The sequence below is a fragment of the Sinocyclocheilus anshuiensis genome, unplaced genomic scaffold (genome assembly GCF_001515605.1).
Source record: "Sinocyclocheilus anshuiensis isolate Anshui unplaced genomic scaffold, SAMN03320099.WGS_v1.1 scaffold58, whole genome shotgun sequence".
Classification (NCBI taxonomy): Eukaryota; Metazoa; Chordata; class Actinopteri; order Cypriniformes; family Cyprinidae; genus Sinocyclocheilus; species Sinocyclocheilus anshuiensis.
In genome coordinates, this window is record NW_015547688.1 from 621,975 (window position 1) to 647,951 (window position 25,977).

Consider the following 25,977-nt stretch of genomic DNA (forward strand, 5'->3'; position numbering starts at 1 on the left):
AAAGTGTGTGATGGGCCTCTCGTGCATTGAGAAATACAGATTAAAATACCTCAAGGCACTAAAATTCGGTAAAGAATTATCCATTTGTTCAATCAAAAATACGTTCAATGTGTTATTATTAAAGGCACAAATTTGTTCCAAAGAGACTTGATCCTTACAAGACTTAACAATATTATCAAGCAGAATGACTGATTGTAAATCAGACATTTAAGCGCAGGCCTATGTTTTTCTTTTGTACAATTTTGTTTTCTTATTTATTACTGTAACAGTAAAACGTAACTAGGCCAAAAAGTGAGGTTTAAGGCTAGGAAATGTAGATACTTGAACAGTTTTCATAAAATGTAACCCACTGTCTGTCTCAGCCATTTCAACTAGCATGAACAAGGGACCCCATTGTACATCACAATCAAATATGTTCTACACAGCCATGGTAGACAACATTTGACAATACAATAATAGACTTCAAGGTTCAAAAAGAAAGGTAGAAGATTTCTTATTTAATATCTAAATTCTTCAGATCCCAACTAAACAGACAGAAAAACAAACACCAGTCAAATGGAAACTAAAGAAAGCACCTTACGGGCCGAGTACTCTTTTAAATTCCTGACAGCATACAAGTAGTGCACAACAACTAATGTTTCAAAACTGATTTCAGAATTTTACGAAACAAGTACTAGTAGTATAAAAAGAAATAATATATACTTCAAATAAGCACTAATCCATATGGCCACTTAGGAATATTAACACAAATATTCATTCATTACTATGACATTCCTTCACTGTAGATTACAGCCAATTCAATACTATGTTATCGTCTTCACTGAGAAATTGAAGAAAAAACCCCACAATCTTAATATTCAGTTTCTAAAGAATTGTGATTCATTAGGATTTTTTTGAATGCACATATTATGTAAATAAGGTACTAGATTTGGTCATATTTCTAACCATTTCCTCAGAATGTTAAAATGAAAATGCAGTTATAAAATCGAAGAGAGAATAAAGAATAGTAAAGGTCTTTGGTAGAAACTACAAAAATGGGCATTCAGTCCATTAATATTGTCAGCAAAAGCAGTTGGCATAGTTGTCCTGTCAAATTAAACATTGAAAAACTGACATAGTAATTGTACACCACTTCAGTTGAACTTTGAAACAAGTATAAACTACAATACCACTTTGGTTCATTTGAGTAAAGTCCACATTTGATTTGACCGCACTCTTCGTTTGAGAAATAAATGTCGTGTGAAATCCCAAACATTTCAACCACATTTTATAATTCAACAAAACCCTACGTTATGGCCCAATAACCAAACAATGGAACCAATCCCTCAACAAAGTCTTGAACACTTGAGTGCTGGAAACGTCACAATATCCAGAGCTGCTTTGATCCATTTCAACCTATGTCGCCCATCGTACGGAAAAGAACACGACTAGAAAAGAGAAGCACAAAGTCAATGCGTTTGAAGCATTGCGCAGAAATATTTTCGAATACTCGACTGTGATGCCTGACCAACAACTGGATACGTCTGCTCAACACAAACACATTTGGCAGTGTGATTTAGAGCTTCAGCTGGTTCACAAAAGTTACACACTGACACACGCAGTGACAAATCAGTCAAGAACATCAGCTACATACAGACCTTGTGGATTAAGATACGAACGCAAGTAAGCAAGCAGAGAGAAATCATATATATATATATATATATATATATATATACACACACACAGGGCTCTACGCTTATTTTTCTTTTTAGGAGCACTTATGCTCCTAACTTAAAAAAATTAGGAGCACAGTCAAAAATTTAGGAGCACCTTCTAATCAATAATCCAAAATTTGATTAAAAAATTAGCCTTCCCTTTACGAGGTGATATTTGACTCCTTAAAGTGATTTACAGTGGAATTTTGTGTTTACCTTTGTAATGGCATTTTTCTAACTTTATTAAAAGTATGTCATATTTTGTCAAATTTTTAAAAAATTATATTTTAGAAGCTTTTTAAAAATTCTAATTGATACCATAGAATAAGAACAAGTAGAACAGGTGGCACAGAAGAACACAAAAGTGGCTTGTAGGGGTATTTTCAGACATTTAATGAGGATCAGAGGGGGCATGAGTGCAATTAAATCCATAAATTCATGTTTATTAATGAATTTAATGATTAATGATTAAAAGATGAATGTTTTAAAAAATGTTGAATATAGAAATATTAAATGATTTAAAGAACTGAAAAGATACTTTAAAAATGAAACTAAATCCTGTAATGGCATTTTTCTAACTTTATTAAAAGTATGTCATCTTTTGTCAAATTCTTAAAAAAATTATATTTTATAAGCTTTTTAAAAAATTTAATTAAAACGACAGAATAAGAACAAGTAGAATAAGAAATATGTTACTAATCAAATTAAATCAGTAACAAAATTAATTTGTAGAGGTGGCACAGAAGAACACAAAAGTGGCTTGTAGGTGTATTTTCAGACATTTAATGAGGATCAGAGGTGGCATGAGTGCAATTAAATCCATAAATTCATGTTGAGATTAATGTTTTAAAAAAAATTTGAATATAGAAATATTAAATGATTTAAAGAACTGAAAAGATACTTTAAAAATTTAACTAAAACTGCCAGCAGGTGGCGACAATCACTGATTTTATCACTGAATCATTAATTCGATTGATTCATTCGAACGGCTGATTCATTCCGGAATGAAGCAAGTGACAGTATTTATGAATGGGTAATCATGAATCACTGACTCACTAGATTCGTTTAAAAACGCAGTTCATTCATAAACGAAACACCGCTGTGTTTGAATGGAGATGCGCAGCGGCTGAGCTGTGACTTTGTTTCAAACTATTTTCTACACTAAATAGAGCAAAATCAGACAATAGTGTTATAGTCAGACAATGTAGGTCACTTAATATTAACTTTTTTGTCTATTGAACTGTTGTATTAAATCATTATCACATTTACAAACTCCCTTAAAAATCATTCAAAGCTGTCACTCGTCTTCACTCGTCGCGATCTCACATTTATAATCAAGGAAGCTCTCTACACTGCGCAATGAATCTCTTATTTACACCCTGTCTACACTTTGCTTATGAAAGGATTCATGAGATACGTCTGTGATACATTACTCAACGCTGCAAAAACACGTAGAAACCTTTGAAGCTCCCCTCAGCGATCACAATCACAAATATGATGAAGATCTGGTCAGTCGCACTGGTGCTCCTAAATATTTTTTCATAGTCGCACGCAGTAGTTTTCAGTTTTGGTCGCACTGTAGAGCCCTGATATATATATATATATATATATATATATATACACATACATACATATATATATATACACACACATATATACACATACATATATACATACACACACACACACACACACACACCGTCTTCGCCTCGTGAAGCTGAAAGAAAATACGAGGGTCTGGACAATTAGATCCTCAATAACCATCCCTTTTAAAGTAAACTGTTTATCTCAAATTCGAAAGAAAAAAAAAGAACTTGCACCTTTGTGTACCTGACAATTTACCGCACAAACTCATTGCTGTAAATATGAAAGGAACAAGAAAAAAAAAAGTTTCAGATAACACAGTAGCAGGTCATTTCAATTAGATTACCTAAGCACATTACACTGTCGAATTTGGATACGAAAAACACCAATGATTTCTGTCTGTAAACACTACAGAGCACTACAATTCTACACATTTCAATAAACAGAAATGTACTGAGCCAGTTTAGTTTTTGCAATCAAAGAAACGCACACATTTCCTGATTTGAATGTCCCTACACATTTAAACTAAGGATGATTCAACATTTCTAAGGATAATGAAGCTGCACCCAAAAAGCACCATCGTTAATGAAGGAAAAGGATCGAATCTTCAGCTGAACCTCAGAGCTCAGGCACCGACCAGGGTGAAGTCTCTCAGAAATACTTTAGTACTGAATTGGGCAGCTAAATGCTCCGATAATACGGTACTACTGAAAAAATACATACTTTGCGGAAGCTGTGGGTTTTTTACTACAATCCTAAACTCTTCACAGATGCTTCAAATGTTTTTAAGGCAAGGCACTTAAGAGGGAGTGGCCAGGAATCAGATATATGTTCTAACATATCTGAAAGGCTAAAGTCCAAAAAATAAAAAATAAATACTGTGTCGCTGAGGACTTCAGAACACGTGCTCATCTAACAACTACATAATGTATATCTAAATAGTCACTATAAGATGGAGAAATCCATTTACTAAATGCCTTCGCATACAGTATGTGCCTTACTGATATTACAGCTGCTGGTTATGCCTAAAATGCATTCAAAGTTTGTACTTATTTGATTGAAAAATTGAAGTAACAATGAAAGTAATAATAACTACTATTTAGTACTATTTTATATGAAAACTAACAAGATATATACACTATACCATGATTTAACAGTAAGAAAAATGAAATATTCTATTATGTTTTTCACAGTACACACAAAAGCTTCATACTTTAGCGTATTTGGGAAAAAATATATAAATCTAAGAAAATAACAACAACAACAACAAAAAACTACAAAGCAGCTTAAAGCACATTTTCTAAAATAAAAATTTCCAGACAAATTTCCAAGTCAACAAACTGCTTTTAACAAGAAACGAATCCTCTTCACACCGCTAGTAGCAATAATGGCATCGGGCCGATGACTTTGTTGCTAACAGTCCAATCAGGGCCAACCGACTATAAATGCCAAAAGCAATAACCAAGGGAAAATCTTTTAATGCTTTATGAAAATGGATAATCTAGCTTGTACAAAACAGGTATTGCATTTAAGTACTTGATTTGTATCAGTCAAACACCACTTATTAGATTCTAATGGAACTAATCAATTGAATCACTATATGAAATACTGAAACACACAAAAAATGCTATTTAGAAATCGTAAGCATAATAATAATAATAATAATTATAATAATATGTATTAGTAGTTCTTCAAAGGGCTAAATCATTAAATAGTACCTTGGATAGATGTACATCACCACTTCAATATTTTCGTCTTACAGTAAGGACATTCCATTTTACCAGACGCACAGTTCTGACAAAGTACATAATGTTGGCAAGGCTGCAGGACAATGGAACGATCATGCTTTTGGCAAACTATACATTTCTTTGACTGAAGCTGATATATTACCTGTGTTGAGAAAGAGAAGAGTTAACATCAGTCACACTTTGACAGATTCAATGCAGTGCGTCATGCATGACTGACTGACTCGTGTGGATGTTAAGCCTCGTTGCCTACTCTTCCCCTTACTTGACGAGAAGAGTGCGACGGTCTACTTAGAGTGTGTGTAAATGTGACATGGTGACGTATGCGTGTCGGGACCTGGTCCTTCTTACCCCATCTATGAGGTCTAGGTCAGAGCGCAGCTGGCTCTGGATGGAGCGGAGCTTTGGCAGGGGGAGCTGGTCCAGCTCACCGTAGCTGCGCAGGAGGGGCGTGTTGGGGGAGCGACACAAAACGTCAAAGTCTCCCTGCAGTTCCTTCAGCTTGCGCTCTGTGTCCTTCTGCTTCTGCTCCGCCAGCTGCCGCTCTGCCTCTGCCAATTTAGCTTGCTCCTTCGCTTCGTGAGCGTCTTTCTGCCACGCTTCGCAGGCCTGTGAGGGATACGTTTAAATAAGACATTTCATCTGATATTAATAACTACACTGACACCTTCTGGGCATTTTTTTCAGGTTTCAAAGCTAAAGAACAATAGAGTGCTGCAGGGATGATCTATCTTTGTAGGCCAAAACCTGGAAATTAGTTAGCATTTTTGCACTTCCTGTTCCTTCTTCCTAAAGTCGAGGTGTTTTTTTAAATTAAATGCCTGAAATAAGGTTTGTGGGTAAATGCAAAATATTTTCAGGTTTTGTAGCACAAAATAAAATACATCACTAATACCCCTTTGTGATTTTTCCTGATAATTTACTTACCCCCATGTCATCCAAGATGTACATATCTATCTTTCTTCAGTCGAAAAGAAATTAAGGTTTTTGAGGAAAACATTGCAGGATTTTTCTCCATATAGTGGACTTCAATGGGTTGAAGGTCCAAACTGCAGTTTCAGTGCAGCTTCAAAGGGCTCTACACGATCCTAGCAGAGGAATAAGGGTCTTATCTAGTGAAACGATCGGCCATTTACTAAAAAATAAAATAAAAATGTATATACTTTTTAACCACAAATGCTCGTCTTGCACTAGCTCTGCGTCCATAACTTCATGCATTACGTAATCATGTTGGAAATATCACGCACGGTTAAGTTCTTCGTCTGTGTAATTCGGTTAAAATGGTAGGGTAGGATGAAAAGCTCCATCTCATTTTCTCCTTCAACTTCAAAATCATCTGACATCAGTTTTAACTTTTTTTGTAAAAGGCATTTGACTTTCTTTGGATGTTCGCTTTGTAAACACTGGGTCGGGTATGTCCGCCTACGTGACCTTTCCAACGTGATTATGTAAAGTTGTGGAAGAAGAGCTAGTGCAAGACAAGCATTGTGGTTAAAAAGTATAGAATTTTAATATAAATACCAATCGTTTAGCTAAATAAGACCCTCATTCCTCGGCTTGGAACATGTAGGGCTCTTTGATGCTGCATTGAAACTGCAATTTGGACCCGTTGATCCCCAGTACACTATATGAAGAAAAATCCTGAAATGTTTTCCTCAAAAACCTCAATTTCTTTTCGACTAAAGAAATGAAGAAAGACACGAACATCTTGGATGACATAGGGGTGAGTATATTTTCAGGAAATTGTAATTCGGGGGTGAACTAATTCTTTAAAAATTAAGTTGCTAACAGGTGGCTAAATGGGACAACAGAAGTTATCTGGGACATTAAATGTCATCACACCAAATAGGTAAACTCATCTACTCACAAGTGCTCTTTCACAGCCTCATTGCGTTTATAATCACACCCTTGCAACCTATTCTAACTCAAACTTTCAGAGAAAAGGACTCAGAAACTTGGCAAAGTGGTAGTAATGTTGAAGTCATGCAACCGTAGTGTAGTTCATTTATAGTCAACGTTTAGCCTTTTACATCTGGCAATTGTATTAAGGCTCCAAAATTAATAGAAGTTGTGTTCATTTGTGAAGATTATCATGATGAAGAACGTGTAAGAATCATTAACTTCGGCTGGCCACAAATCTTAATTTCCACAATGGTCCAACAGCCAATGGAAAAATCCTATTGGCTTTTTGTTGAGGGAACCAGGATGATGCCTACAAAATCACCTCATCACCACAGCGTTCTATAGCTTGAAGTGTCACTGCAAAATAACAGCTTCAGTTAGCAAAGTAAAGCAGTGTCAGCCTCTGTCTTCTACAATAAAACTAGGCATGAATCTCTCAGAGATGACCTACAGGCCAAACTAAATGGCTTCTAAGCATCACTCATCTCATAAGACCCATAAAAGCAAGCCAGCACATCTGACCTGCTTGACTTGGTGCCAGGCCTCCTCCCATTGCTTTATCTTGCGCTTGGCTTCATCCAGTTCTCGGAGGAGTCGGCCGATGTCTGCACTGCTGGAGCCGACCGTGCTGGAAGTAAGGCTGCTGAACACTGGAGACGGGCTGGGAGAGAAGCTGCCACTCATAAAGTCCCATATTCCCCCTGCTCCGCCATTCAGACCTAAGCCAAACCATCATTACATCAACTCAAATATTCACAAGACTGCGATCGTGATATGAAGTTTGGGAAAATAATTCCCACCCAAGGAGTTCTGCGTAGACGTGGATGTTCCTAGAAGGCCGTGCTCGGTTTTAACAGGTGGTGCCTGTGGATGGCTCTGCTGGGAGGCCATTCCAGTGAGGAGAGACTGGGACAGGGATTGAGACAGAGAGCTGAGCGGGGAGGCAGAGAGAGATGATGAGGAATGCAGAGAGGAAGACCGAGCCAGAGAGCCAGGAATATTGACAGGAGCAGAGCCTCCTAATAACCTCTGTCCTACGGGAAGAAACAGTTTGAACATTAACTGCAGTGCATCCTATACCTTATACAAGACAACACACTCCGAAATCAACAGCTACAACAATTAATCTTACTTGTTAAACCAAGGCCATTGTTGTCTTGGTCCTCTAGCTCTTTGTCAAGGGAGGCAACATTGATGTCACTAAAATTCAGGTCAAGTGCAGATCCTAAGAGCGAGAAAAGTCATCTGCTATTTAGTATCTTTGCAAAGGGGATATGAAACACAAGCTACTTAAAGAGACAATATTACATAAAGCTCCTAATTCATTCATTCATTCATTCAAACAATTAAAAAAAAAAATTCTATACTTCTACTTCTGTATATAGTGCATTATTTAATTTTCTGTTTTTCTTATATTAGTGTTATAGTCCATCTCTACTGTGCTATGTCTTTGTATGTCTGCACTCATGTATGTATCATGTATGTTTGCATTATGTATTTTCTTCTGCACTGGAAGCTCCTGTCGTCAAGTCAATTTCCTTGTGTGTGTAAACATACTTGGTAATAAAGCTCTTTCTGACTTGTTGTTTTGTTAAACATCAAAAGAAAAACTTGCAGTGATTAAAATGCTTGATAATTCAGTTATTCATCCTGCAGCATACAATTCATATCCACTCAGTCTATAATAACCATACATCAAAGGAGGCTTTTGGGCAATAGTCATATATTTAAGTTAAATTTGCGTAAAGGCAGTCGTGAAGGCAAAAGCACTTACCATACATTTAGCTGAGTGCTGCTGAGTCACTGCTGCTGCTGGTGAGTTTTAGTGGACTCACTGACTTATGGCTAATGCATTGCCACAAATACAGCTTCCACTTCACTAAATGCTCTGCATTTAACTGCACTGCCTTATCTGGGCTGAGTCTGTCTCATGTACTTTTACTCTTGGATGTAGCGTTCGGCTGGACGGCTCTAAGATGAAAGTGCTGCAGGACTTACCTATTACTGACTCCACAGTATTGCTGCCTGGATAGAAAGGCGTGGCTTTTGCATTCATGGTTGATAAAGTGGTGGGTGACGAACTGTCAGATCCGATACTGGAGGCTAAGCTGGACGTGATGCTTGATGTTATGCTGGACGCGAGTGGGTTCACTACTGAGAACACATTGCCATGAGCCTGTGAAAGGAAGCAATGGGACACGAGTCAATGTCAAATAATAAGATCCACAATAAGGAAGAGGAGGAAACTTTTGAAAATCTAGTTTAAAACTCAAGCGACAAGATCTTAGAAATGAACTGTTCATATTTATGTTACTTTCATAAAGTTTTGAAAAACTTTAGGCATAAATTAAAAATGTTTTTCCAAATATTAACAAGTGAGCACTGTGTAGCAGGTTTGTTATTTTATTTTTTAAAGAAATTAATAACAGACTTTTTTCTTGATTATGATTTCAGGACAGTTGTATGACCAACTGTTGACATTTCTGCCTCTATGGCCCCCAAAAATATCAAAAGAAATTTAAAATCAAATAAAAAAAATAATTTAATGAATTTGAATGAGTTTTTGAATGTGTGTTTTCCACTGTTATTTTAGTATTATTTAAATATACTATTATAGTACTTTTTTAATATTTTGAGTTAGCTTTTAATTTTATATTTCCAATTTTTATTTTAATATTAAAGTTTTAGCAATTTGTGCTTTTGACATTTTATTTTTATTTCAGTTTCAGTAATGTTACTACCCTATTTTCCAGAATATAAGTTATATTCCAAAGCGACTAATATAACGCAATTAATGTCAAGTACACAAAATATGCACAAAGTGCACACATTTGGATTTGTGCCAAATGAGAGGCACGTGAGCCCAACTTTGTTAGTATAGCACATTTCCCACACGCCAGTAGCTACAATATTGCATCAAATAATGTCGTTTAGGCTTGACGTGTATAAAACATGCGGTTTATAATGAATGCCACTATAATTTATTTTTGCTTTATCCTTATATTTTTCATTCCTGTTCTGTTCTGAATACAGTCACATTTGAAGGATGTGTTGTAGACTGAGGGTAAATAAAATACATGTTTATAGCATGTATAATATTTGTAAATCTTTATTTTTATTTATTGGCATTTTACATTTACATTTATGTCTGAATGTAATAATTAAAAATAAATAAAAAGTAAAAACTTGTACAACTTATCTGTATTTTTTTTATTTCAATAATGCAGTTTTGACCCAGTGCGCCTTATAGTCAGGTGTAACTAAATGAGTTTAATTAGCTGCCAAGGCAATATTTCTTTAAAACTTTCCTTAAATCTTCCTTAAAAGTTTTTCATCTAATATTTATATTTTATTTGATAATTTCAATGAATGAATGCAGTTTTGACCCAGTGTGCCTTATAGTCAGGTGTAACTAAATGAGTTTAATTAGCTGCCAAGGCAATATTTCTTTAAAACTTTCCTTAAAAGTTTTTCATCTAATATTTATATTTTATTTGATAATTTCAATGAATGAAAAAAATTGTTTCAGTTTACAATAACAATACTATTTTGAAAAATGTTACTTCAAAAATCATCTGCAAATACATACATATTTTATGGCACTATGTAAAAAAAAAAAATAAAAAAAAAAAGTAACGTTATATGATTTCTTGGAAATGAGGATGAAAACATGGAATGTAACACGATCCAATGCTCCAATCACTTTATATCTTATACAATCCTTACTTGTAAGGTTGTAAAATGCGTGAATGTGAGGACTAGGTTGCTTTACCTGTTTGTCTTGGTCCATTAACTTTTGATTATTTTCCCCAGACAGGCTTTTCTGGTTCTTTGCCTGAAATCAGATAATAAATCCTATCATGTGACCTGACGTTGTTAAGGCAACCAGGGCTGCTATTATATTGGGAATTGCTACCTGCTCAGAAAGGGACAACAAAAAAAAGTACGACGCCCTTTAAAGTTGTTTGTGACAGTATAACATACAGCGTGCTTCGTTTTGATATTTTATGATTACCACAATGTGGTCATGTGGGTGTTGTTCTCCGATCACTACAACATTAAAATTATATCAGAACTTAGCACATGAATGATAAACAAAAAATGTTCACGTGTAATGCATTTCAAAGCAATGTTGCCACACCCTCAATCTCAAAGACTGAAGTGAAGCTTTTCAACAACCACAACAACAACAGAGTATTGACAACTAAAGACAAGTAGCTTCCATTTGGCAACAAACCACTAAAAACACACAAGCGAAAAGTGGTGAGTACAAATGAAATGACCCAAAGGCAAAGAAATCAAAGTGAAAGCTTGCAGTGTGTGTCAGGCCTGCAGTCCTGCAGGAGGTCCCTTTAGTAAGGGCTAGAGAAAACGACCATGTGTACCTGATCCTCTCTTTCAAAACCCGGAGCTTTGGGATAGTTAGACGTCGGAGAGGAAACACTGGACGTGGTGGACTCTGAACAAAAGCTACCATTAGTAAAGCATTTTGGCCTGCTGATGGGTCCAATTGGGGACAAAGAACTGTTGCTCCCTGAGCCTGGTGTTACAGTTGGACTATTAGTGCATGAAACCTGAAGAAGAAAAGCACAAATCAGCTTAAAAAATGTAGTTTTGGAGCCAAATAGGTGATTTTTCTTTGTTGATTAGGTAGATCCAAACATGAGGATTTAGCACACAATAACAGAGAACGTTTTTTTTGGTCTAATGTCAATCAAGAAGGATTTGAGTATAAAGGCCTGATTTGAATTTGAGTTAGTCTCCCTTTTCAACACAGACTGCAATAAGCAGAAAAGAATGCAAAGCCAGCCAAAGTCAATAAAATGAAACACTGCAGAAATGAAGAGAAAAACAGTAGCTCAAACAACAGAACAATCAACTGCTTCCTAAATTAAGGACATTTCTCTACCCCAGATGTAAGACAGATGATGGACAGGTGTGAGAAGGTGAATGCAAACATACGCTTCCTGTCTGGCCGTTGTTACTGCTGCTGCTGGTGATGGAAATCGTGTTGCCGCTCCATTCGCTGACTGGACACTCTGGATATTGCAGAGAGCCCAGCTTGGACTGAGAACCCGACTGCATTGCTGTGAGCAACGTGCTCATGGTCTCCTCTGTGGAAGGAATCCCTTCACACACACACACACACACACACACAGTCATTAGATACATGAACTTTGGGCTGCACGATTTGATGAGGGGAATCAAATTCCATTTTTGATATTTAAAGGAGACTTTTTAAAAAAAGAAGCTCCAGGTTGGCTTTTGTAACTATTATTATTATTACACAATATGGTTTATGCAGAGGCTATGCCGTTTTACTTATCCATGGCACATGCATTTTGGTTCAAACATATGTCATCCAATTACTTGTTTGCATTATTCAACCAATTTTTATTATTATTTTTTTTTTTAAAGTTTTTTTTTTTTTTTTGATAAAGAAAGATGGTCATAGGAGTGTAAAATTAATTTTAAAACTTAGGGTTAGGGTATATGTTTGATTTATGTTGAAGGACATGGCTTTTAATGGTGAGACTTTTGTGACCAGGCTCTCATAAATTACATAAAATTTTGGATTTAGATTTATCGGCCAATATGTTGGTTATCGGCTATCGAATATAAAGAATTATTGTTATCAGCATTGGCCAAAATGTTCATAACGGTGCCTCCCTAATTTATAATACTAATTATTTTATTTTACAGTACGATTCTAAAAACTGCTAAATTTCATTACCATTCAAATAATTATGGTCGTCTTCATTTTTTTCATTTTCAAAAGTTAAACCACCAAGTTTTATTTTTGCAGACAACCACAGGGAGCTTCTCTTTTGTTGATAACATCCAGTTTATAAGAGCTTCTCGTTACAAGTTTAGGAAGATGGTTGGCTCATGTTGCGCTCCCAAATGCACGTTACAAGCAAAGCAAACTAAGAGCAGATGCAGAGATGAGTTTGTGTTGAGCAGCATTTACTGTGAATCAAGCTGCTGCCAGACACGTAAAACACCAGATTATGAGCTCTTCGCGTGAAAAAGAACAAGTGCTGTTGTTCACTCTGAAACCTGCAGTGCATATATTTATTTAATTCAATCACAGCCTTTGCGTTTTGGTAAACTGCCATATCGTGATTAGGGTTTCATTTTGAATAATCTTATAGCCATACATGAACTCAATGAAATCACTGCACTGCAGGTATTTAACTTCAACACATTGCAATCAATCATCATTATAAACATGCTTACTTTCCACATGTGCAAAAGCACAGAATGGACCCCTTGGACAGTATCCAGTTTGCCTCATGTCGTTGCATTTTGTTGATTTGTAAATCTTGAAACAACGACAGAAGTTGGTGAGATGATGACAATAAAGTAAATCAAATAAATTATAAGTCAATCACTCAAGTTCAGTGTTGTAAAGGTGTGTCAGTCTCACCTCTGGGTGGAACTGTTGCTCGGTGCGAGAGTGGCAGTACTGACAGCTGTCCCCACTCTCACACTTGGAGGGCTCGCCCCATTCATCGCCATGCTTTACACTCGGGCAGGGCGTCGACCTGCCAAGACATCCAACAGCAGGGATTGAGTTTTAGGTTTAAAATAAAATAGTGATGCACTGAAATGAAACCAACATTCTTTTCTTTTTTTTCTTTTTGGATGTGACCAACCAATATAACAAATAATAAGCACACAAAATATCTACAAATGAAGACTTCAGATGCAAAAAGTCCATTTACATGAGCATTTTTATCAGGCTCCTATGAAAATAACATTGGACATTTTTGAAAATAAGACATTCGATAACTGACTAATAACCTTTTCTTTGCCATTAAAGTGAAATTACTGAACCTAAACAAAGAAAACTGATAAAAATGCTCATTTAAAGGAAAAAATCTCAGACTTAGACAGACTTAGAGGTTTTTGCATCTGAAGGAAATAAATATTCCCCACATAACATCACTTCCACTTCCCAAATGTGTTTTAGGTGTCACAGTGAGTCGACTTCTGCTTTATTTGGGAATATTTGCAATCTGAAGTGTTTCCATCTCACCTGTATTTGAACTTTCTGGGATTTCTTCTCCTATCTCTGCTGTTGTGATAGTGGGGACAGGCATAGCCCTGCCTGCATAGACGTGGAGGCTTGGTGCACTGCTCGGTTTTATAGTTGGCCAAAACAAAATTAGTGTCTGCAGAAAAGGGGAACAGAAACTGAAGATAAGTTGACCTGACTGTCATTTTTGTAACCGTTACTACTGAAGTCTTGATCAACCTCTTTTTATGTCTCTTATACTGGTCTTGCATTAGTGTGGGACGGGTTTGTGTCACCTTGCCAGCGTGGGTCCTCATTCAGGGTCTTCGGAGGCTTGGTTCACTGCTCGGTTTTATAGTTGGCCAAAACAAAATTAGTGTCTGCAGAAAAGGGGAACAGAAACTGAAGATAAGTTGACCTGACTGTCATTTTTGTAACCGTTACTACTGAAGTCTTGATCAACCTCTTTTTATGTCTCTTATACTGGTCTTGCATTAGTGTGGGACGGGTTTGTGTCACCTTGCCAGCGTGGGTCCTCATTCAGGGTCTTCTCAATCATGGCCTGGCTGGCCAGCACACCCGGCTGCAGGTCAGGAATTCCCTCCCCAGATCCCAACTGGCCATTCTGCAGAGCTTCCTGTGCCTGCATCTCTCTGTGAACATAATTATGCAAGTCAGCCCACCCATGCAACAGGACCAACACCAACTCCGAACGGCAGATGTACAGAGAAAAAAAAAAGAAGAAAAAAAACAAGACCGCTCTTGATGTAACAGCTATTTCCACATACACGTTGCTAGGCAACTGCTGAGATGGCATATTTCTTGTTATTTAATCTCTGGTAAGCCACATTTCCAGTCCAGAATCAAACCGTTCGCGGCTGTGTTGTGCAGACTGCTCGTCAATGCAGGCATAATTGATGTCGTTAGTAAAACAACAAATACGGTATATATTTGCAAATGAGGTTAAGCACCCTCTAATAAGCACTCTGACTGCTCTCTTATGAACTGAATACATATGTAAAAACCTATGGTGCTAATCAGCTGAAAACTTGTGCAGCCACAAAAGCGTTTTGCAACCGAAAGCAACGGACATAACAAAACAATGACTAGCGCAAACTGCTGTTGTTTTGGAATTCACAGTTTTTACGCTAGTTGGGGGTTGGGAATCCTGGCAGAATTTCCCCATCGTTGAAAAACAGGAATTTGAGTGCCACAAGCCAAAGAACTTCCTTTTCCGACTAATGCCTTTTAGTGTAAGTTTCCCTTGTACTCGAAGAAATGCAAATAGTCCTCTCAACTATGTACATTAAATGATTCAAAACTGCAACTACACTACCATTCAGTAACCACTTGATAAGAATTGTTAATGTTTTTTTTCGTCTCTTAAGGTCACCTAGAATTTATTTGACCAAAAAAAAAAAAAAAAAACTAAAAACAGTCATATTGTGAAATATTATCACAATTTAAAATAGCTGTTTTCTATCGTAATCAATTTTAAAATGTAAATTTCTGTGATGGCAAGGCTGTATTTTCAGCATCATTACCAGTCTTCAGTGTCACATGATTCTTCAGAAATCATTCTAATATGCTGATTTGCTGCTCAAGAAACATTTCTGGTTATTGTCAATGTTGAAAATGCTTAATATTTCAAGCAGTAACATTATAAATGTTCCTATAAATCTAAGCATTGTAACATTATAAATGTCTTTACTTCAACTTTTGATAAACTCAATGCATCCTTGATAAATAAAAGCATTACTCTCTTAAAAATCATACTGACCCCAATATTTTGAGTGGTAGTGTACTTTATGGTAATGATTTAACAATTTTTTTTTAGGTTGCCTGCTCTCAGTAAATAAAATTTAGTGCATTTCCTATAGTAGCTGCACTGATAGTGGACTTGCTTTGACTGCAGGAATATTCCTCATTAATGCATGGGTCAGGGGCATGATTGTTTGCATATAGTTTTAGGTAACACTTTAGTATATGGACCAATTTTCACTATTAACTAGTTGCTTATTAGCATACCTATTATTAACATATTTGTAGTGCTTATAAAGCACATATTCCGCATACTATTCTATATCCTTAATCCTACCCAATGCCTAAATGTAACAACTACCTACTAACTATTAATTATGAGTTAGCAGCAAATTATGAGTTTATTGAGGCAAAATTCATAGTTAATAGTTTATGTGATCATTTTATATTAATCACACTAATTCAACATGTATAGGGACAGCTATATACATGTCCCTTTGCTAAAGACACAGAGAGAGTAAAAAACACTACCTTATGTCATAAACTGGCGGCCGTAGGTCGTGTGGTCCATGAGCGAAGGCGCAGTGGAGGCCGTTCTTCACACAATGCCCACGAGCATCTGTCTCATGGATGCAGGTGCCGGTCTTGTAGTAGCGTAAATGGTACTTGCGCTCTGTGTCACCGGTGGTCCGGTGTAAATAAGGGCAACTGCGAAGAGAAAAGCACAAGTGTTGCTCATCAGTAAACATGCTCAATGAAAGGAATACATTTTGATGTGTTCATTGAAAATAAATGACTAAATATTTCACGAACATGTAAAGATCAGTGCATTTCTCTGTGAACAACAAAGTGAAAGTAATGCAAAGAACTAAAAATAAATGTAAAACAACAAAGTCCTTCCCAATGAGTGCTCTCTTTGGAACGCTTTGTTTCGAAATACTGAGGCATGAGTCTTGTGTCTGCACTGCCTGAAGCCACAGAAAATAGAAAAAAGATGTTGGACACAAACACACTATTGCTTTTTGTTGTCACAAAATAACAATCGTATTGGAAGTCAGAGCTGCACTAACCTGTCTGACAACTATTTCTAATATAACACAATATGACTGAGTGACAGTGTGATATACAAGCAGACAACAAACTTTTTGATTTCTTTATGCTAAAACAGATCATCATCATTGCTGTCCAAGAACTCATTTTATTCCTAGCATAATACACTATAAATAGTGCTTCATGTATTATTTCCACAAACAACGAGCAAACGAAGTAATCTGGCAAACATATGTTAAAAATACATCAACAAATATACGAATACAGTTCTGGCTACTACTGTTAAATATAGCATGTAAAATAAAATAAAAGACATCAAGGGCAACAAGCATCAATATCATGGCAAATGCTGAGCTTTCACAACTTTAAAACAGTCAAACACTTGTGAAATACTTCCCGGATGGAAGTTATTTTGCAAGATATACTGGCAGACAGTATACATACGTAGTGTAAAGGACAGTAACATCTCTATGAAATTATGAAATATTATTAGTGCATGCTTGGTGTTATAAGCACAGCTCAAGAGTCTAAATAATAACTAAATAAATAATTTTCAGCTAACCGCACTTTTAAGTTCAAAATGTATATTTAAACTTGATTGAAACTGAGTGCAATAAGAATTATGCATGCTGATACATGATACCATAATGCAAACGATGAGATTAAGAGAAACAGGCATTTAGAAGAAGAAATATGTTTGTTTTTTAAGAAAGGATTTAAGGCACACGGAAAACGGGGCTGTGACAATCCGAACAGCTCCCTGGAAGAGAGCAGATTTATACTGAAAATGCCACATACCCAATAATCTTCTCAAATATAGCAACTGCATCTTGTTCGGGTAGCAACAGTAACTATGGCAACAGCAGTGATGTCATCACAGGACGGCTGCTACTGGATGAATGATCGTGTGATCTGTGCCTATACTGAAACTATGTGACATACATTGTCGGGGAGACTCGGCAGAGACGCAGGACAATCCATTAATTATATATGAGTTATATTATAATAAAAACATTTACATTTAGTCATTTAGCAGACGCTTTTATCCAAAACAATAATAATAATCCAGTATCCTTCAGTTCAGGTGTAGGTAAAGAAAATAAATAAATATATTCTGTCTAACTAAAATAAACTGTTTTTTTTTTTTAAATGTCATATAGATGTTATAATGCAAAAGTTGTAAACATCATTGCACTGTTATGTAAAGTATGAAATATATGGATATATGAATGAGATGAGAAAAATCATAATATGCGTGGGTCCTCTATTAATAAATAGGTGTAAAATTAGATAAAACATAATATAAAAATACGCTGAAACAAGCATCCACAATTAAATATTGAACAATGCCATTATTTATTAGTTTTTAATTCCTCATATTGGCAGATAATTATCTAGTCTACCCATATATTGTGAATCAATAATAAAAACAAACTATACAATGACTAGTGCTGTAAAATCATTAGTAAAAAAAAAAAAAATGTGTTTAAGTAAATTGCAGATATAATCTATATACAATCAAAATGTTGACCTGATGTGTCACAGGATAATATGTTAATCTCTCAGTGAGATCAGAAATATCACCTGACTGACATCATACTACAGCATTCCCAAAATCAAAACAAAGTTGCCATGCCACTATTTATGGCTGGAGCGCCAAAACAATCTTATGGGAAAAGCTTGGAAAGAATCCACATATGACACCTGACTAACAGTTATGTCACGTGGACACTACAGTAATTATGATCCATTTATAGAGCCTTTGAATTCCATTAAAACTAGCTGTTTAAATACGATTTAATGAATAAGAAACTAACATAAGCTAAACTACAAACAAACAGCACATATTTAAACAACCTTTGGTATTGGGATCAATCAAGCATTAACTTCTATCTTGAGCTCAGTGTTTTCACTGATTGTCAAACGAATTAACAGAGAACAAAATATACAACTGGACTAAACTGGGACATGACTGAGTTCTCCGAACTATCCTCCGAACTATAAGGAAGGTTGATTTGTTGCTAAAAGTTGCTAAATTATGTTGTGATGTCATTGCACGATGACGTCATCAAGATGCAAAATTGTGTCACTGCATCAAATCTCAGCAAAAAATATATTTTATATGTTAATTTCGATTTGTTCGTTCAATAATATTCATGCATAATATAATATAAAAATATAAATAACTGTATTTTAAATACAATATTGAATTATTGAACACTTACACATTTTTGAAAAATTACAATTTAAGTTTTTTATTAACATTTTATTTTTTTATTAGCCATTTTTTATTGAAGTTTTTTATTAAACTAGTACAACTACACATTCTGAACAACACTGTTTTAAGCAGTGTATTAGTAGTTTGTTAGTATGCTACACTCTAAGAAAAGCCTGTAAAAATAGTCTACTATGTTAATATGAAGGAATTTTCCATATTGATTTTTCACAGGTTTTTTTACCTACATTTTAAATTCCGCATTGTATTTAGTGTTTTTGGGTTACAGGGTTACAACGGATAATGGATAAAGTCCTGGAAAATTACTACCTTTTCCATTTTTCTAGAACAACTAACTGATCAACAATCACAGGTACAAGCTACTAACAAGGTGCATCACATCACGTGAATTAAGTTAACTGCTGTTTGCAATTGTTCAATAATAATTAGGTGTGTTCGACTTGAAGCGGTGCTGCACAGACCGATCGTGTTCCGACATCAAAGCACCGCGAGAGCGATTAGAAACCATGCAGATTCGTCTGCTCTCTATTCTATTAGCTCTCTCGCGGTGCTTTGATGTCGAACACCGATCGGTCTGTGCAGCACCGCTTCAAGTCGAACACACCTAATTATTATTGAACAATTGCAAACAGCAGTTAACTTAATTCACGTGATGTATGTACTGCTAGGTATCTTTGGTTTCCTCTTTTTGTCTACACATTTAGATTGAAAATGGGTGCCTTTTTATCGTTCGAGTCACTTATCAAAAGTTGCTAAAAGTTGCCAAATAATAATAATAAAAAAAAATAGCTACATTTGTTGCTAGGTGCTTTTGGAAGAAAAAGTTGCTAGGGTAATCTGAAACGTTGCTAAATCTAGCAACAAAATTGCTAAATTGGCAACACTGAACGTGCTTTGTAAACACATGTGAGGGCTCTGTAAACGTTGTAACAGCAGTGAGCCAATCAGAAAAGTGTACGTGCACAGGAGAGCCAATCAGAAGGCAGATAACAGGGGGCGTGTCTTTAGGCTCTCTAAGCGCAATACACAAGGAAGGCAACAGACATGACTCTCCACCATCAGCCTTCTGATCTTTTTTTCCAAACCGAAGATACACGTTTCTGCTACACACAGGGCACACACAGGGCAAACTGGGAACTGAGAGACGAGTCATCAGGCAAAAGTGGAAGTGAAACTCGAGAAATACACACACCGAGCGAAACACAACACCGTGAACAGCAAAAAGATTACAGGAGAAAGCGATATATCTCACGAGGGAGTAAAACATTAACATAAAGTAAACACTATAGTGAATTTACACGGCATCAGTCTGCTAAACTACATACTTTATAAAGAGGGCGTGTGCTACACAGAACAATAAGACGAGACAAAAACACTACAGCATGCTCATGATAACTAAAAAAAAATCTGATTCACAAAACGCAGGCATTTCCAAAAGAATTGTTTTGTGATATATATTATAATTATTAAAACAATATTCGTTTCAAGCAACACAAAAATTGACAAAGCAAAATAAACATGACTACGTGCACTGGCGCGACTGCAGTGTAAATTAAACAAAAAACAGTTACTTACTCGTCTCCATCGGGACATATTCCTGTTGTTTCATCATACTTCGTGCAATATACATCTGGGCTGTAATTAAAAGTCCCGTCTCTTCTTCGTATGGGTCTCCGTCTTCGCTGATTTAGAAAATGCCAGTGGAAACACGTAAAGGGTCTATGCTGTGTGCATTTGTGCTGCAAAAACAGTGGGCACTGCTCGGTCCTGAACTCCTTCAAATATCTATAATTAAAATGGGGAAAAGCACGGTCAAAAGCTTTATAATCAACCACCTCCGCGACAAAAACGTGGGTGATGTATAAACAAATCAGTATTGACAGAATCAACCGCAGCAATGTGAAACTACGTTCAAAGTTTGGAGCTGCGGTGGCTGTTTACACTGCGTAGTTTCTAATACGCTAACGTTACCATTCCCCAACAAAACTAGCCCTAGATAAATAGTTTACGTGATAAACACCCTTTTCAGCAACTGTAAACATATAATGTTCACTTTATGCGTTTATAAACATCTAAATGGGAACGGAATGTGTTTAATTGTTTTAGAAATCCACTGTATCAACTGTGAGCTATTTATCAAGGCTCTCCAATACAACATTAGAAGCTCACGCCAAGTATTCCGCGATTAGCGTACACAGTTACGTAGAATCTTCGACGTACGTTCCATTCGAACCAACGGTGCGTACGGCGGGAAAAGAGCGTAGAGTAAGAAACACGGGCCGAGGAAGGAGGCGGATGCAGCTAACAAACCAGCCTGTTAGCTACATCTAGCGAGCGCCTCGACTCGCTCGTCTTGCTGCTGTGCAATGTACATGTCTTCAGGCTTTTACACGAGCAGCCTTTGAGCAAATAAGCGAAGAGCGCCTTCTTAAGTTTTAAAAGGCACGCAGAGCAGCTAAAGCTTTGTACGGGCAACGTTTAATTAGAGCAGACGAGATTGTTGATTTCATTAACATTAATATGTGAGAGCCTTTATTCTATTGAAGAATTTACAAAAGGAAAAGCACCATTTTAAAACGCACAGAGGAAGCAGCACGCGTTACAAATACAAACCCGACAGTCGAATATCGAACAGTCATCGCGTTCCGCTGAAACGTATTTTCGTCCGTTTAATGTGTACTCTACTTACGTATAGTGGGTTGGTTTCTCGGTTTGAGGAGAAGCGCTCACCACCGTTTTCGAAACCGACGGCATTTTCAGTCAAAACAATAATAGCGCGTGCGCGCGGACCCTCTCGTCTACTCATGCTCTCGCGCGCCGCTGCAAGGCCAATATGAGCAACTGGCGGGACAAACAAACAGAAGACAATGGCCATGCTGCATAGCAGCACTGCTATAATATGCAACGATCCCTCACACAACATACATACATATATTATACACACACACAACGAAAAACAAGTAGATAGAATATAAAAAATAGAAAGCTAGTGTTTGTTAGAAATATAAAAAACAATGTAATAAAAACATAAAACAATGCTTAAATAGACATTTATTTATATACTCTTTTTTTTTTTTTTTATTCCGAGAGTGCAGCGCACTTATAGTAGTAACTGTTTTCGGGTTCAAGACATTTTTTTTCTGTGGTTTGAGTTGCAATGGCCATGCTGCATAGCAGCACTGCTATAATATGCAACGATCCCTCACACAACACAAGTGTCTATTTAGACTGCAACGTGTTCGTTAACATTATTCAGAAATTTTATTTATTTATTTAGTCATTTAGCAGACGCTTTTATCCAAAGGTAGTAACTGTTTTCGGGTTCAAGACATTTTTTTTCTGTGGTTTGAGTTGCAATTAAATGTATCCCAGATAGCAAACAGACATCGATTCAACATTGATTCTATGTCAGTTCGCTATCTAGGATGTTATTGAAGTTATGTAAAAAAACAAAAAAAAAAACATACAAACAAGTTCCTAAAGTGAAATGGAAGACAATATCTAAAGTAGTCTACTTCAAGTATATATTTCTCCACCACCCGTTTTATCTATTACAAATAATCTTTGTTTTCTAAGTTATGTGAAAAAATAAACGTAAACAAATCGCTAAAAGTGAGATTGAAGACAATGTCTAAATAAAGTACTCCAAGTATCTTACACCAGCACCCGTTTTACCTAATAAATTCTTTATATTTAAAATAAAAGTATTACATTCTCACAGAAATATTCTAAAAGATAAATAAAGCGAAACAACGTAGAGGAGGCTGTGTTACGTTAAGCCAATGATATACGACAACGTAATATATGGGCGTGTCTAAGTGACGAGCCACAGAAATATATAAATAGAAGCCCAGCCCTCATATTTTCAAATACGAGATACAACGTGGGAAAGATTGTGGTTCAACGGGGTTGTGTAAGTCAACTTTAAATTATTTGGTAGATATTTAGGCATTAGAGAGCAGTCATAGTAGTCCGACTAGAGCTAATTTAAAACAAAACAATTAGTCGTTTTCAGAGTTGATCGGATTTTCGCTTTCTCCTGCTTACTGATGAATCATTTGCTGGCTAATTTGTAGCTTGGATTAACGTTTTAAACGCTCTTGGTTTAAAGTTCATTTAAACATCATGTGGCGTTTTAGACACGTTAAATGTGTATGTGTGTGTGTGTTTTAGGCGGGCTTTGAAGCAATATGTGGCATCTGATAATTCCTTGCTGGTTTGTCAGCGTACGGTTTTGCCCGCCATTTTGGACAATGGTTTGTTCATCTTGTAACGTTAACTTACTTGAAGAGGTCGAGTTGCCGGTGTTGTGCCGAATGCTGCATTCAAATAACTTTCCCTTGTGCCTCTGCACAAAATTTCCCGCCGTTTCTAAATTATGCAACGGTTATATTTCTGTATATTTAAAATAAAAGTATTACATTCTCACAAGAAATATTCTAAAAGATAAATAAAGCGAAACAACGTAGAGGAGGAGGCTGTGTTACGTTAAGCCAATGATATACGACAACGTAATATATGGGCGTGTCTAAGTGACGAGCAACAGAAATATATAAATAGAAGCCCAGCCCTCATATTTTCAAATACGAGATACTACGTGGGAGAGATTGTGGTTCAACGGGGGTTGTGTAAGTCAACTTTAAATTATTTGGTAGATATTTAGGCATTAGAGAGCAGTCATAGTAGTCCGACTAGAGCTAATTTAAAACAAAACAATTAGTCGTTTTCAGAGTTGATCGGATTTTCGCTTTCTCCTGCTTACTGATGAATCATTTGCTGGCTAATTTGTAGCTTGGATTAACGTTTTAAACGCTCTTGGTTTAAAGTTCATTTAAACATCATGTGGCGTTTTAGACACGTTAAATGTGTATGTGTGTGTGTGTTTTAGGCGGGCTTTGAAGCAATATGTGGCATCTGATAATTCCTTGCTGGTTTGTCAGCGTACGGTTTTGCCCGCCATTTTGGACAATGGTTTGTTCATCTTGTAACGTTAACTTACTTGAAGAGGTCGAGTTGCCGGTGTTGTGCCGAATGCTGCATTCAAATAACTTTCCCTTGTGCCTCTGCACAAAATTTCCCGCCGTTTCTAAATTATGCAGCGGTTATATTTCTGGTTGAAAGTGAGTTTCGTGGTGGGATGGTGTGTAATATGCAGTATTTGAGAGGGAGCGTCTCTGCTGCAGATAAAGGCTTGATGCTGGTGTCCCAGAGTAGCGTCTGATGCAAATACACGCATGGAATGCTTGTTTGGTTGTGTTCAAGGCCAATTACGCATGAATTGTAGCCGTTTTATATCGTTTAGAATTTAAAACGCGTCGTAGGCACTTTACATTGTACAGCTTTATAAATGAAAATGAGTATATGCGGCTTTGGAGCGGAAGTGGTAAAAGCAAACCGCAAGACCCGGATGATTCCGCCATTTTAAGTCACCGTTAGATTTTCCCATTAAAATGGGAAGAATTCCATATTTAAGGTTTTGTTTTTAATTCCAGAGACTGAGAAACAATGGCTCGTACCAAGCAGACCGCGCGTAAATCAACTGGAGGAAAGGCGCCAAGAAAACAGCTGGCGACTAAAGCCGCTAGGAAGAGCGCGCCCTCTACTGGTGGCGTCAAGAAGCCCCACAGATACAGGTGAGTCTGAGATGCTGCTGTGATGCAGTGTTGCCAATTTAGCTACTTTGTAGCTAGATTTAGCGACTTCCCCGCCCCTTTTGAGACTTTTTTCAAAAGTTTAGGGACAAATATAGCAACTGCTTGGACAACCCTCATCTAAGTTCTCATCTTGCCCACTGATCTATGTTCATCTTTATATAGATCAGTGAATTTGCCATTGTGATGTCATCTAGTGACATTTAGCTACCAGTTTTAGCTACTTTCAACTGAAAGCAGTTGGCAACACTGCTGTGATGAGATGCACCCTTGCACATACATGAGACATAAAGTTGATGATAACCGGTAAATCATACACTTTTTTTTTTTTTTTTTCCTCCCCTCCCCCACTTCAGGCCTGGAACTGTTGCTCTGAGAGAGATTCGTCGTTATCAGAAGTCAACAGAGTTGCTCATCCGCAAGTTGCCATTTCAGCGTCTGGTTCGGGAGATCGCACAGGACTTCAAAACTGATCTGAGGTTCCAGAGTGCAGCCATTGGTGCACTTCAGGTGTGTAGCTATTATATTTAAAATGATTCCATGACCGTATTGCAGTGTGATCTACAACATGCTCAAAGTTTCTGGAAGCTTTAACAAACTCTTGAAAAATTTTTATTTTTTTAACAGGAAGCAAGTGAAGCCTACCTTGTCGGTCTGTTTGAAGACACTAACTTGTGTGCCATTCATGCCAAGAGAGTCACAATCATGCCCAAGGATATCCAGCTTGCGAGGCGAATCAGAGGAGAGAGGGCCTAATTTTTATTTTATTTTTTCCTTTTTTATTTTAACTTTTAATGAAAAACACTCGAAGTAAAAGCAATGGATTTGTACATTGGAGTCATTTTGTAGAGCATTCCTTACCGACTCAGGTTTTTAAAGTGAGTGTGTCTAGATTAACCATTGTAGAGGTAATTGTAAAGCGACTTTAGTTGCATGCTTTAAAGTATTTATCACTTATCTTTTACATTGATCATTGGGTTGTAAATAAAATTACTCTACCTCAAACCGGTGTGCTGATTCAGTCTGTCACTTGAATATGCTTTGGCTCAGGTTTTTAATTAAAAGACCTTCCTAATACTTAAATGACTGCTATGTAAATCTATTCTGACAAGTTATCTTTTTCTATGTTCATAAAGTTGAATCTGCCTGATTTGTAGCATGTAGACTTGGCTTCTCACCACAAGAGGGCAGAGTCGTGTCACTTGGCGCGATTTACACCGCGTTAACCACAAGCTGTGAAGTTACATCTAGTTGAAACATTTACTGTTAGAGGTGTCATGCTACCATATTACAATTACTGTTTATACATAAGCAGAATACGACTCTTGATAGC

The 25,977-nt window shown here is 36.6% G+C and overlaps 2 protein-coding genes across 4 annotated transcripts; one reads left to right on the forward strand and one right to left on the reverse strand.

Annotated features, from left to right (window-relative positions):
- Positions 1-5,100: 5,100 nt before the first annotated feature.
- LOC107703366 (putative E3 ubiquitin-protein ligase UNKL) lies at positions 5,101-21,841 on the reverse strand. 2 transcript variants are annotated; one of them, XM_016505968.1, is made up of 15 exons: positions 21,683-21,841; positions 20,569-20,778; positions 16,239-16,415; positions 14,466-14,599; positions 13,968-14,103; positions 13,356-13,473; positions 13,166-13,250; positions 11,888-12,054; positions 11,311-11,499; positions 10,698-10,760; positions 8,924-9,101; positions 8,058-8,150; positions 7,726-7,959; positions 7,448-7,644; positions 5,101-5,632 (listed from the first exon to the last, which is right to left on the reverse strand). In XM_016505968.1, exons 1-15 carry the CDS (start codon positions 21,745-21,747, stop codon positions 5,315-5,317), a joined length of 2,364 nt encoding a protein of 787 aa, XP_016361454.1. In that variant the 5' UTR covers positions 21,748-21,841; the 3' UTR covers positions 5,101-5,314. The 2 variants fall into 2 exon arrangements, with proteins under 2 accessions (XP_016361454.1, XP_016361455.1); XM_016505969.1 differs by lacking the exon at positions 11,311-11,499 and having other exon boundaries at positions 21,683-21,839.
- Positions 21,842-22,833: 992 nt separating this feature from the next.
- Positions 22,834-25,649, forward strand: LOC107703369 (histone H3.3). Of its 2 annotated transcripts, none has more exons than XM_016505972.1 (4): positions 22,834-22,906; positions 24,486-24,626; positions 25,001-25,154; positions 25,272-25,649. In XM_016505972.1, the coding sequence occupies exons 2-4, from the start codon at positions 24,499-24,501 to the stop codon at positions 25,398-25,400; spliced, it is 411 nt and encodes a 136-aa protein (XP_016361458.1). In that variant the 5' UTR covers positions 22,834-22,906; positions 24,486-24,498; the 3' UTR covers positions 25,401-25,649. The 2 variants fall into 2 exon arrangements, with proteins under 2 accessions (XP_016361458.1, XP_016361457.1); XM_016505971.1 differs by lacking the exon at positions 22,834-22,906 and adding an exon at positions 23,553-23,621.
- Positions 25,650-25,977: the final 328 nt, after the last annotated feature.

What these genes read in the sequence shown, in the direction of transcription:
- LOC107703366 (XM_016505968.1), bottom strand. Translation starts at nt 21,747, where the DNA reads ATGCCGTCGGTTTCGAAAACGGTGGTGAGCGCTTCTCCTCAAACCGAG. An exon ending in TAATGGACCAAGACAAACAG is followed by an intron (nt 9,102 to 10,697) that starts GTAAAGCAACCT and finishes TTCCTTTCACAG; the next exon opens with GCTCATGGCAATGTGTTCTC. An exon ending in CCTGGCACCAAGTCAAGCAG is followed by an intron (nt 5,633 to 7,447) that starts GTCAGATGTGCT and finishes TATCCCTCACAG; the next exon opens with GCCTGCGAAGCGTGGCAGAA.
- LOC107703369 (XM_016505972.1), top strand. Translation starts at nt 24,499, where the DNA reads ATGGCTCGTACCAAGCAGACCGCGCGTAAATCAACTGGAGGAAAGGCG. An exon ending in AAGAAGCCCCACAGATACAG is followed by an intron (nt 24,627 to 25,000) that starts GTGAGTCTGAGA and finishes CCCCCACTTCAG; the next exon opens with GCCTGGAACTGTTGCTCTGA. An exon ending in CAGCCATTGGTGCACTTCAG is followed by an intron (nt 25,155 to 25,271) that starts GTGTGTAGCTAT and finishes TTTTTTTAACAG; the next exon opens with GAAGCAAGTGAAGCCTACCT.